The sequence below is a fragment of the Musca autumnalis genome, unplaced genomic scaffold, assembly GCF_047663935.1.
Source record: "Musca autumnalis isolate F117 unplaced genomic scaffold, ASM4766393v1 scaffold_5, whole genome shotgun sequence".
Classification (NCBI taxonomy): domain Eukaryota; kingdom Metazoa; phylum Arthropoda; class Insecta; order Diptera; family Muscidae; genus Musca; species Musca autumnalis.
Window position 1 is genome coordinate 34,094,197 of NW_027412088.1, and position 13,837 is coordinate 34,108,033.

At 34.8% G+C, this 13,837-nt stretch overlaps 1 protein-coding gene across 1 annotated transcript in view; it reads right to left on the reverse strand.

The window, feature by feature from the left end:
- LOC141404594 (uncharacterized) overlaps positions 1–13,837 on the reverse strand; it is a 597,851-nt gene that overhangs the window by 82,936 nt on the left and 501,078 nt on the right. The window contains exon 8 of the mRNA XM_073988048.1: positions 5,086–5,154. Within this exon, the coding sequence (XP_073844149.1) occupies positions 5,086–5,154 (69 nt within the window). The remainder of the gene's footprint in view (positions 1–5,085; positions 5,155–13,837) is intronic.

Below are 13,837 nucleotides of genomic sequence, written 5' to 3' on the forward strand. Positions count from 1 at the left end.
TTCTTAAGAAAACCACGCCTCTTTCAGAGCATTGAAAAAATATTCTTAAGAAAACCACGCCTCTTTCAGAGCATTGAAAAAATATTCTTAAGAAAACCACGCCTCTTTCAGAGCATTGAAAAAATATTCTTAAGAAAACCACGCCTCTTTCAGAGCATTGAAAAAATATTCTTAAGAAAACCACGCCTCTTTCAGAGCATTGAAAAAATATTCTTAAGAAAACCACGCCTCTTTCAGAGCATTGAAAAAATATTCTTAAGAAAACCACGCCTCTTTCAGAGCATTGAAAAAATATTCTTAAGAAAACCACGCCTCTTTCAGAGCATTGAAAACATATTCTTAAGAAAACCACGCCTCTTTCAGAGCATTGAAAAAATATTCTTAAGAAAACCACGCCTCTTTCAGAGCATTGAAAAAATATTCTTAAGAAAACCACGCCTCTTTCAGAGCATTGAAAAAATATTCTTAAGAAAACCACGCCTCTTTCAGAGCATTGAAAAAATATTCTTAAGAAAACCACGCCTCTTTCAGAGCATTGAAAAAATATTCTTAAGAAAACCACGCCTCTTTCAGAGCATTGAAAAAATATTCCTAAAAAACCACACCTCTTTCAGAGCATTGAAAAAATATTCCGAAATAAACCACGCCTCTTTCGGAGCTTTGAAAAAATATTCTTAAGAAAACCACGCCTCTTTCGGAGCTTTGAAAAAATATTCTTAAGAAAACCACGCCTCTTTCGGAGCTTTGAAAAAATATTCTTATGAAAACCACGCCTCTTTCGGAGCTTTGAAAAAATATTCTTATGAAAACCACGCCTCCTTCAGAGCCTAGAAAAAATTCTTATGAAAACCACGCCTCTTTCAAAACGTTGAAAAAATATTCTTAAGAAAACCACGCCTCTTTCAGAACGTTGAAAAAATATTCTTATGAAAACCACGCCTCTTTTGGAGCCTTGAAAAAATATTCTTAAGAAAACCACGCCTCTTTCGGAGCTTTGAAAAAATATTCTTATGAAAACCACGCCTCTTTCAGAGCCTTGAAAAAATATTCTTATGAAAACCACGCCTCCTTCAGAGCCTTGAATAAAAATTCTTATGAAAACCACGCCTCTTTCGGAGCTTTGAAAAAATATTCTTATGAAAACCACGCCTCTTTCAGAGCCTTGAAAAAATATTCTTATGAAAACCACGCCTCTTTTGGAGCCTTGAAAAAATATTCTTAAGAAAACCACGCCTCTTTTGGAGCCTTGAAAAAATATTCTTAAGAAAACCACGCCTCTTTTGGAGCCTTGAAAAAATGTTCTTAAGAAAACCACGCCTCTTTTGGAGTCTTGAAAAAATATTCTTAAGAAAACCACGCCTCTTTTGGAGCCTTGAAAAAATATTCTTAAGAAAACCACGCCTCTTTTGGAGCCCTGAAAAAATATTCTTAAGAAAACCACGCCTCTTTTGGAGCCTTGAAAAAATGTTCTTAAGAAAACCACGCCTCTTTTGGAGTCTTGAAAAAATATTCTTAAGAAAACCACGCCTCTTTTGGAGCCTTGAAAAAATATTCTTAAGAAAACCACGCCTCTTTTGGAGCCTTGAAAAAATATTCTTAAGAAAACCACGCCTCTTTCAGAGCGTTGAAAAAATATTCTTAAGAAAACCACGCCTCTTTCAGAGCGTTGAAAAAATATTCTTAAGAAAACCACGCCTCTTTTGGAGCCTTGAAAAAATATTCTTAAGAAAACCACGCCTCTTTTGGAGCCTTGAAAAAATATTCTTAAGAAAACCAAGCCTCTTTTGGAGCCTTGAAAAAATATTCTTAAGAAAACCACGCCTCTTTTGGAGCCTTGAAAAAATATACTTAAGAAAACCACGCCTCTTTTGGAGCCTTGAAAAAATATTCTTAAGAAAACCACGCCTCTTTTGGAGCCTTGAAAAAATATTCTTAAGAAAACCACGCCTCTTTTGGAGCCTTGAAAAAATATTCTTAAGAAAACCACGCCTCTTTTGGAGCCTTGAAAAATATTCTTAAGAAAACCACGCCTCTTTTGGAGCCTTGAAAAAATATTCTTAAGAAAACCACGCCTCTTTTGGAGCCTTGAAAAAATATTCTTAAGAAAACCACGCCTCTTTTGGAGCCTTGAAAAATATTCTTAAGAAAACCACGCCTCTTTTGGAGCCTTGAAAAAATATTCTTAACAAAAAAAACGCCACTTTTGAGCCTTGAAAAATATTCTTAAGAAAACCACGCCTCTTTTGGAGCCTTGAAAAAATATTCTTAAGAAAACCACGCCTCTTTTGGAGCCTTGAAAAAATATTCTTAACAAAAAAAACGCCACTTTTGGAGCCTTGAAAAATGTTCTTAAGAAAACCACGCCTCTTTGAGAGCCTTAAAAAATATTCTTATGAAAACCACGCCTCTTTCAGAGCCTTAAAAATATTCTTAAGAAAACCACGCCTCTTTTGGAGCCTTGAAAAAATATTCTTAAGAAAACCACGCCTCTTTTGGAGCCTTGAAAAAATATTCTTAAGAAAACCACGCCTCTTTTGGAGCCTTGAAAAAATATTCTTAAGAAAACCACGCCTCTTTTGGAGCCTTGAAAAAATATTCTTAAGAAAACCACGCCTCTTTTGGAGCCTTGAAAAAATATTCTTAAGAAAACCACGCCTCTTTTGGAGCCTTGAAAAAATATTCTTAAGAAAACCACGCCTCTTTTGGAGCCTTGAAAAAATATTCTTAAGAAAACCACGCCTCTTTTGGAGACTTGAAAAAATATTCTTAAGAAAACCACGCCTCTTTTAGAGCCTTGAAAAAATATTCTTAAGAAAACCACGCCTCTTTTGGAGCCTTGAAAAAATATTCTTAAGAAAACCACGCCTCTTTTGGAGCCTTGAAAAAATATTCTTAAGAAAACCACGCCTCTTTTGGAGCCTTGAAAAAATATTCTTAAGAAAACCACGCCTCTTTTGGAGCCTTGAAAAAATATTCTTAAGAAAACCACGCCTCTTTTGGAGCCTTGAAAAAATATTCTTAAGAAAACCACGCCTCTTTTGGAGCCTTGAAAAAATATTCTTAAGAAAACCACGCCTCTTTTGGAGCCTTGAAAAAATATTCTTAAGAAAACCACGCCTCTTTTGGAGCCTTGAAAAAATATTCTTAAGAAAACCACGCCTCTTTTGGAGCCTTGAAAAAATATTCTTAAGAAAACCACGCCTCTTTTGGAGCCTTGAAAAAATGTTCTTAAGAGAACCACGCCTCTTTTGGAGCCTTGAAAAAATATTCTTAAGAAAACCACGCCTCTTTTGGAGCCTTGAAAAAATATTCTTAAGAAAACCACGCCTATCTCAGAGCTCTTGAAAATATTCCAAAATATAAAAGTCGAAACTACTTATATAACTACTTATTTTAGTAGTCAAATTATAACCACTTATCTCGAGCGACATGCCCTTGTGAAAATAACAGGTTAGGCAGATTCCTAGGTAACACCACGGTGAGGTCAGTGTCCATTTGAGATGAAAGAGGGACCAAGATAACTCCTGGGCTTTGCCATGTTAAAGCCACTCAAGGCCATTGCTTGGTATCTTTTATCCCCTACATTACCTTTACGAACACATTGTTTATGAGGCTCTGCAAAGAATATTTCCTGATGTTACTAACGGAACAACAATGTTAAATTCACCAATCATCTAATGGTAATGGTTACAATATAAATAAAATAAAACCGTTGTCCTTGAGGCAATTTCTTTGCCAAGCGTTGATTAGTATTGATGTTTGTTGTTTGGTTAGTTGGTCAGTTGGTTGGCTGGTTGTGGTCTGTTGGTAATTTAGAAGCTACCGGCTTAAGTAAATATATATTGAACCCAAAGATACGATGATGGCTGCCAATTCGGTTCCTTCCAGAATGTTTGTCCATGGCAAACATTTGAAAATGAATCAAATTTAATTGACTTGAAATTGATTTAAACGGTCAATTGGAGTTACATTGAAGACATAGATGGGCCATGGAAAAATATTCTTCAGCCAATGTCGTCTATATTCTTTCTTATCTATATTTCTTTTTTTTTTCGTTTTGGTACGTTTGTTTGTCTTTTATCAAATTCTAGATGTTAGATGTTCTTGGGTTTCTATTTATGGTTGTTGTGTTGTTGTTTCTTTCATTTCCATCATAAGATTGCATCTAATGGCTTATATGGAGAAATTTATGAGCAGCATTAGCCGTTATGAAGTTTGTGGGTTTTGTGGTGGTTTTGTGGTTGATTTATGTACACAAAGCAAATTGACAGTTCTGAGTATTGCCGAGATTTATATGTAACTTATGATTTAGCTAGAAAATCATATGTACATATGTATATGACTTTGGAAGTTTTTTACAGGTAAAGATCTAAATAAGAAAAATAATATAAGAAGGAAATGTATAACTCGTTCCCAGCAGCAAAATCTATGGGAAAAGTAATGAGGTAGGTAATGAGAAAATTGGACGACTAAAATTGTCATTCCCCAAACAGTTTTCATTTGTGGCCTAATTTTCTTTTTTGTTCATTTCCAAGTAACGAAAATTTTCAAAATCATCACACGGCTCTTCTTTGAGTAAAAATCGTAATCTCTATTATCCATAAATCTTTTACGCCAATTTCCCTTTGCTTTCATATTTTTTCCACAAAATGTAAGCCTTAAAACTTAAAAAGGAATTTTCAGCAGAAAAAAGCCCCGGCAATGGCGTGATGCATTGCATCATCATGGTCATGGCCCACGGATGAACATTGTTTCCGTATTCGTGTAAAATTTTATTTTATTTTCAGGTTTAAAACGAAAATTAAAATGCAAATTATTTAATTAAGTCAAGCTGTGTTTTGTTGCTGCCGTCGCCTTGACTTTTTCTCTGTAAAGCGGTGTCTGTAATTAGTGTTGTTTTCTTTTTTTTTTTTTTGCTATTATCATTATTACACAGTTGATTGTTTCTTGTTTCCTTTGTGAATTTTCCACGAATTATTATTTATTCACAGAATAAAAAAAAAACACGGAACCCAAAAAAATGTTAAAAAAGTAGTATAAAGACGCCTCATATTAAAAGTGGGGAAGGGGGTATTTTTAACTTACCGTACAATAAATGAAAAAGGCACCCAATGCAATAACACGTAACAAAGCGGGACTCGCTGCACGCACAACCTGTAAAAAATGAAAGAAGACATTAACCAGCGACGATTATTATATCGGGCAATTTCAATTATTCATAATTGAAAAAACGATAAACTTCAGGGAATTTTTTAAATGGCATAGAAAACAACCCTAAATAATGGTTAGAATTATTAACAATTATTTTATACGGTTGGTTACAACATCCACCCAACCCACCCATCTACAATGAATGTATGTATATAATATAAATTTCTATTAAATAGAAAACAAAGAAAACAGAAACGTTTAAATATTAATTTTGGAAACTTAAATGAATCCTCTACATAGTTCAGGTAAGGGTGGGATGGAACCACGCCTCTTTCAAAGCATTGAAGAAATATTCCACAATAAAACACGCCTCTTTCAGAGACTTGAAGAAATATTCCAAAATAAACCACGCCTCTATCAGGGCCTTGAAAAATGTTCCAAAATAAACCAGGCCTCCTTCTCAGCCTTGAAAAAAATTCAAAAATAAACCACGCCTACTTCAGAGCCTTGAAAAATATCCCAAAATAAACCACTCCTCTTTCAGAGCATTGAAAAAGTATTCTAAAATAAACGACGCCCCTTTCACAGCCTAGAAAAAATATTCCCAAATAAACCGCGCCTCTTTTAGAGTCTAGAAAAATTATTCCAAAAGATCTCACATCTCTTTTAGAACCTTGTAAAAATTTTCCAAAATAAACTTAAAAAAATATTCCAACATAAACCACGTCTCTTTTAGAGCCTTGAAAAATATTCCAAAGAAAACCACGCCTCTTTGAGGGCCTTGAAAAAATATTCTTAAGAAAAGCACGCCTCTTTAAGAGCTTTGAAAAATTTTTCTTTATAAACGCTCGCCTCTTTCAGAGTCCTGAAAAACATTCCGACATAAACCACGCCTCTTTCAAAACATTGAACAAATATTTTAAAATAAACCACGCCTCTTTCAGAGCACTGAAAAATATTCCAGAATAAACCGTGGCTCTTTCAGGGCTTTGAAAAATATTTCAAAATAAACCGTGGCTCTTTCAGGGCTTTGAAAAATATTTCAAAATAAACTACGCCTCTTTCAGAGCCTTGAAAAAATATTCCAAAACAAACCAAGCCTCTTTTAGAGCATTGAAAAATACTCCAAAATAAACCACGCCTCCTTTAGAGCCTTGAAAAATATTCCAAAATAAACCACGCCTCTATCAGGGCCTTGGAAATAAATGACACCTCTTTGGGATCATTACAAAAATATTCCAAAACAAACCACGCCTCTGTCAGGGCCTTGAAATTAAACGACACCTCTTTGGGAGCATTACAAAAAATATTCCAAAATAGACCACGCCTCTTTTAGAGCCTTGAAAAAATATTCCAAAATAAACTACGACTCTTTCAGAGCCATGAACAAATATTTCAAAATAAACCACGCCTCTTTCAGAGCATTGAAAAATATTCCAGAATAAACCGTGGCTCTTTTAGAGCCTTGAAAAATATTACAAAATTCAACCACGACTCTTTTAGAGCCTTGAAAAATATTCCCAAATAAATGACGTCTCTTTCAGAGCCTTGAATTTTTTTTCCAAAACAGACCACGCCTGTTTCACAGCCTTGAATTTTTTTTCCAAAACAGACCACGCCTGTTTCACAGCCTTGAATTTTTTTTCCAAAACAGACCACGCCTGTTTCACAGCCTTGAACAAATATTCCAAAATAAACCACGCCTCTTTCAGTGCCTTGAAAAAATATTCCAAAATAAACCACGCCTCTTTCAGTGCCTTGAAAAAATATTCCAAAATAAACCACGCCTCTTTCAGTGCCTTGAAAAAATATTCCAAAATAAACCACGCCTCTTTCAGTGCCTTGAAAAAATATTCTTAAGAAAACCACGCCTCTTTCAGAGCCTTGAAAAAATATTCTAAGGGAAACCACGCCTCTTTCAGAGCCTTGAAAAAATATTCTTAAGAAAACCACGCCTCTTTTAGAGCCTTAAAAAATTTTCTTAAGAAAACCACGCCTCTTTCAGAGCCTTGAAAAAATATTCTTAAGAAAACGACGCCTCTTTCAGAGCCTTGAAAAAATATTCTTAAGAAAACCACGACTCTTTCAGAGCCTTGAAAAAATATTCTTAAGAAAACCACGCCTCTTTCAGAGCCTTGAAAAAATATTCTTAAGAAAACCACGCCTCTTTCAGAGCCTTGAAAAAATATTCTTAAGAAAACCACGCCTCTTTCAGAGCCTTGAAAAAATATTCTTAAGAAAACCACGCCTCTTTCAGAGCCTTGAAAAAATATTCTTAAGAAAACCACGCCTCTTTCAGAGCCTTGAAAAAATATTCTTAAGAAAACCACGCCTCTTTCAGAGCCTTGAAAAAATATTCTTAAGAAAACCACGCCTCTTTCAGAGCCTTGAAAAAATATTCTTAAGAAAACCACGCCTCTTTCAGAGCCTTGAAAAAATATTCTTAAGAAAACCACGCCTCTTTCAGAGCCTTGAAAAAATATTCTTAAGAAAACCACGCCTCTTTCAGAGCCTTGAAAAAATATTCTTAAGAAAACCACGCCTCTTTCAGAGCCTTAAAAAAAATTCTTAAGAAAACCACTCCTCTTTCAGAGCCTTGAAAAAATATTCTTAAGGAAACCACTCCTCTTTCAGAGCCTTAAAAAAATATTCTTAAGAAAACCACTCCTCTTTCAGAGCCTTGAAAAAATATTCTTAAGAAAACCACGCCTCTTTCAGAGCCTTGAAAAAATATTCCAAAATAAACCACGCCTCTTTGTAAGCTTGAAAAATATTCCAAAATAAACCACGTCTCTTTCAGAGCCTTGAAAAAAAGTTCCAAAATAAACCTCGCCTCCTTCAGAGCCTTAAAAAAATATTCCAAAATAAACCAGCCTCTTTCAGAGCTTTAAGAAATAATCCAAAATAAACCTCGCCTCTTTCCGAGCCTTGAAAAAATATTCTAAAGAAAACCACGCTACTTTCAGAGCCTTGAAAAAATATTTTAAAGAAAACCACGCCTCTTTCAAAGCCTTGCAAAAATATTCTTAAGAAAACTATGCCTCTTTCAGAGCCTTGAAAAAATATTTTTAAGAAAACCACGCCTCTTTCAAAGCCTTGAAAAAATATTCTTAAAAAAACTACGCCTCTTTCAGAGCCTTGAACAAATGTCCTTAAGAAAATTACGCCTCTTTCAGAGCCTTGAAAAATATTCTTAAGGAAACCACGCCTCTTTCAGAGTCTTAAAAAAATATTTCAAAATAAACCTCACCTCTTTCCGAGCCTTGAAAAAATATTCTAAAGAAAACCACGCTACTTTCAGAGCCTTGAAAAAATATTTTTAAGAAAACCACGCCTCTTTCAAAGCCTTGAAAAAATATTCTTAAGAAAACTATGCCTCTTTCAGAGCCTTGAAAAAATATTTTTAAGAAAACCACGCCTCTTTCAAAGCCTTGAAAAAATATTCTTAAGAAAACTATGCCTCTTTCAGAGCCTTGAAAAAATGTCCTTAAGAAAACTACGCCTCTTTCAGAGCCTTGAAAAATATTCTTAGAGAAACCACGCCTCTTTCAGAGTCTTAAAAAAATATTTCAAAATAAACCACGCCTCTTTCAGAGCCTTGAAAAAATATTCTTAAGAAAACCACGCCTCTTTCAGAGCCTTGAAAAAGTATTCTTAAGAAAACCACGCCTCTTTCAGAGCCTTGAAAAAATATTCTTAAGAAAACCACGCCTCTTTCAGAGCCTTGAAAAAGTATTCTTAAGAAAACCACGCCTCTTTCAGAGCCTTGAAAAAATATTCTTAAGAAAACCACGCCTCTTTCAGAGCCTTGAAAAAATATTCTTAAGAAAACCACGCCTCTTTCAGAGCCTTGAAAAAATATTCTTAAGAAAACCACGCCTCTTTCAGAGCCTTGAAAAAATATTCTTAAGAAAACCACGCCTCTTTCAGAGCCTTGAAAAAATATTCTTAAGAAAACCACGCCTCTTTCAGAGCCTTGAAAAAATATTCTTAAGAAAACCACGCCTCTTTCAGAGCCTTGAAAAAATATTCTTAAGAAAACCACGCCTCTTTCAGAGCCTTGAAAAAATATTCTTAAGAAAACCACGCCTCTTTCAGAGCCTTGAAAAAATATTCTTAAGAAAACCACGCCTCTTTCAGAGCCTTGAAAAAATATTCTTAAGAAAACCACGCCTCTTTCAGAGCCTTAAAAAAAAATTCTTAAGAAAACCACTCCTCTTTCAGAGCCTTGAAAAAATATTCTTAAGGAAACCACGCCTCTTTCAGAGCCTTAAAAAAATATTCTTAAGAAAACCACTCCTCTTTCAGAGCCTTGAAAAAATATTCTTAAGAAAACCACGCCTCTTTCAGAGCCTTGAAAAAATATTCCAAAATAAACCACGCCTCTTTGTAAGCTTGAAAAATATTCCAAAATAAACCACGTCTCTTTCAGAGCCTTGAAGAAAAGTTCCAAAATAAACCTCGCCTCCTTCAGAGCCTTAAAAAAAATATTCCAAAATAAACCAGCCTCTTTCAGAGCTTTAAGAAATAATCCAAAATAAACCTCGCCTCTTTCCGAGCCTTGAAAAAATATTCTAAAGAAAACCACGCTACTTTCAGAGCCTTGAAAAAATATTTTTAAGAAAACCACGCCTCTTTCAAAGCATTGAAAAAATATTCTTAAGGAAACCACGCCTCTTTCAGAGTCTTAAAAAAATATTTCAAAATAAACCACGCCTCTTTCAGAGCCTTGAAAAAATATTCTTAAGAAAACTATGCCTCTTTCAGAGCCTTGAAAAAATTTCCTTAAGAAAATTACGCCTCTTTCAGAGCCTTGAAAAATATTCTTAAGGAAACCACGCCTCTTTCAGAGTCTTAAAAAAATATTTCAAAATAAACCACGCCTCTTTCAGAGCCTTGAAAAAATATTCTTAAGAAAACCACGCCTCTTTCAGAGCCTTGAAAAAATATTCTTAAGAAAACCACGCCTCTTTCAGAGCCTTGAAAAAATATTCTTAAGAAAACCACGCCTCTTTCAGAGCCTTGAAAAAATATTCTTAAGAAAACCACGCCTCTTTCAGAGCCTTGAAAAAATATTCTTAAGAAAACCACGCCTCTTTCAGAGCCTTGAAAAAATATTCTTAAGAAAACCACGCCTCTTTCAGAGCCTTGAAAAAATATTCTTAAGAAAACCACGCCTCTTTCAGAGCCTTGAAAAAATATTCTTAAGAAAACCACGCCTCTTTCAGAGCCTTGAAAAAATATTCTTAAGAAAACCACGCCTCTTTCAGAGCCTTGAAAAAATATTCTTAAGAAAACCACGCCTCTTTCAGAGCCTTGAAAAAATATTCTTAAGAAAACCACGCCTCTTTCAGAGCCTTGAAAAAATATTCTTAAGAAAACCACGCCTCTTTCAGAGCCTTGAAAAAATATTCTTAAGAAAACCACGCCTCTTTCAGAGCCTTGAAAAAATATTCTTAAGAAAACCACGCCTCTTTCAGAGCCTTGAAAAAATATTCTTAAGAAAACCACGCCTCTTTCAGAGCCTTGAAAAAATATTCTTAAGAAAACCACGCCTCTTTCAGAGCCTTGAAAAAATATTCTTAAGAAAACCACGCCTCTTTCAGAGCCTTGAAAAAATATTCTTAAGAAAACCACGCCTCTTTCAGAGCCTTGAAAAAATATTCTTAAGAAAACCACGCCTCTTTCAGAGCCTTGAAAAAATATTCTTAAGAAAACCACGCCTCTTTCAGATCCTTGAAAAAATATTCTTAATAAAACCACGCCTGTTTCAAAACTTTGAAAACTATTCTGAAGAAAACCACGCCTCTGTCAGAGCATTGAAAAAATATGCTTAAGAAAATCACTCCTCTTTCAGAGCGTTGAAAAAATATTCTTAAGAAAACCACGTCTTTCAGAGCCTTGAAAAATATTCTTAAGAAAACCACGCCTCTTTCAGAGCTTTGAAAAAAATATTTTAAAGAAAACCACGCCTCTTTCAGAGCCTTGAAAAAATATTCTTAAGAAAACCACGCCTCTTTCAGTGCCTTGAAAAAATATTCTTAAGAAAACCACGCCTCTTTCAGTGCCTTGAAAAAATATTCTTAAGAAAACCACGCCTCTTTCAGTGCCTTGAAAAAATATTCTTAAGAAAACCACGCCTCTTTCAGTGCCTTGTAAAAATATTCTTAAGAAAACCACGCCTCTTTCATTGCCTTGAAAAAATATTCTTAAGAAAACCACGCCTCTTTCAGTGCCTTGAAAAAATATTCTTAAGAAAACCACGCCTCTTTCAGTGCCTTGAAAAAATATTCTTAAGAAAACCACGCCTCTTTCAGTGCCTTGAAAAAATATTCTTAAGAAAACCACGCCTCTTTCAGTGCCTTGAAAAAATATTCTTAAGAAAACCACGCCTCTTTCAGTGCCTTGAAAAAATATTCTTAAGAAAACCACGCCTCTTTCAGTGCCTTGAAAAAATATTCTTAAGAAAACCACGCCTCTTTCAGTGCCTTGAAAAAATATTCTTAAGAAAACCACGCCACTTTCAGTGCCTTGAAAAAATATTCTTAAGAAAACCACGCCACTTTCAGTGCCTTGAAAAAATATTCTCAAGAAAACCACGCCTCTTTCAGTGCCTTGAAAAAATATTCTCAAGAAAACCACGCCTCTTTCAGTGCCTTAAAAAAATATTCTTAAGAAAACCACGCCTCTTTCAGTGCCTTGAAAAAATATTCTTAAGAAAACCACGCCTCTTTCAGTGCCTTGAAAAAATATTCTTAAGAAAACCACGCCACTTTCAGTGCCTTGAAAAAATATTCTCAAGAAAACCACGCCTCTTTCAGTGCCTTGAAAAAATATTCTTAAGAAAACCACGCCTCTTTCAGTGCCTTGAAAAAATATTCTTAAGAAAACCACGCCTCTTTCAGTGCCTTGAAAAAATATTCTTAAGAAAACCACGCCTCTTTCAGTGCCTTGAAAAAATATTCTTAAGAAAACCACGCCTCTTTCAGTGCCTTGAAAAAATATTCTTAAGAAAACCACGCCTCTTTCAGTGCCTTGAAAAAATATTCTTAAGAAAACCACGCCTCTTTCAGTGCCTTGAAAAAATATTCTTAAGAAAACCACGCCTCTTTCAGTGCCTTGAAAAAATATTCTTAAGAAAACCACGCCACTTTCAGTGCCTTGAAAAAATATTCTTAAGAAAACCACGCCTCTTTCAGTGCCTTGAAAAAATATTCTTAAGAAAACCACGCCTCTTTCAGTGCCTTGAAAAAATATTCTTAAGAAAACCACGCCTCTTTCAGTGCCTTGAAAAAATATTCTTAAGAAAACCACGCCTCTTTCAGTGCCTTGAAAAAATATTCTTAAGAAAACCACGCCTCTTTCAGTGCCTTGAAAAAATATTCTTAAGAAAACCACGCCTCTTTCAGTGCCTTGAAAAAATATTCTTAAGAAAACCACGCCTCTTTCAGTGCCTTGAAAAAATATTCTTAAGAAAACCACGCCTCTTTCAGTGCCTTGAAAAAATATTCTTAAGAAAACCACGCCTCTTTCAGTGCCTTGATAAAATATTCTTAAGAAAACCACGCCTCTTTCAGTGCCTTGAAAAAATATTCTTAAGAAAACCACGCCTCTTTCAGTGCCTTGAAAAGATATTCTTAAGAAAACCACGCCTCTTTCAGTGCCTTGAAAAGATATTCTTAAGAAAACCACGCCTCTTTCAGTGCCTTGAAAAAATATTCTTAAGAAAACCACGCCTCTTTTAGTGCCTTGAAAAAATATTCTTAAGAAAACCACGCCTCTTTCAGTGCCTTGAAAAAATATTCTTAAGAAAACCACGCCTCTTTCAGTGCCTTGAAAAAATATTCTTAAGAAAACCACGCCTCTTTCAGTGCCTTGAAAAAATATTCTTAAGAAAACCACGCCTCTTTCAGTGCCTTGAAAAAATATTCTTAAGAAAACCACGCCACTTTCAGTGCCTTGAAAAAATATTCTCAAGAAAACCACGCCTCTTTCAGTGCCTTGAAAAAATATTCTTAAGAAAACCACGCCTCTTTCAGTGCCTTGAAAAAATATTCTTAAGAAAACCACGCCTCTTTCAGTGCCTTGAAAAAATATTCTTAAGAAAACCACGCCTCTTTCAGTGCCTTGAAAAAATATTCTTAAGAAAACCACGCCTCTTTCAGTGCCTTGAAAAAATATTCTTAAGAAAACCACGCCTCTTTCAGTGCCTTGAAAAAATATTCTTAAGAAAACCACGCCTCTTTCAGTGCCTTGAAAAAATATTCTTAAGAAAACCACGCCTCTTTCAGAGCCTTAAAAAATATTCTTAAGAAAACCACGCCTCTTTCAGAGCCTTAAAAAATATTCTTAAGAAAACCACGCCTCTTTCAGAGCCTTAAAAAATATTCTTAAGAAAACCACGCCTCTTTCAGAGCCTTAAAAAATATTCTTAAGAAAACCACGCCTCTTTCAGAGCCTTAAAAAATATTCTTAAGAACACCACGCCTGTTTCAGTGCCTTGAAAAAAATATTCTTAAGAAAAACACGCCTGTTTCAGTGCCTTGAAAAAAATATTCTTAAAAAAACCACGCCTCTTTCATTGCCTTGAAAAAATATTCTTAAGAAAACCACGCCTCTTTCATAGCCTTGAACAAATATTCTTATGAAAACCACGCCACTTTCAGAGCTTTGAAAAAATATTCTT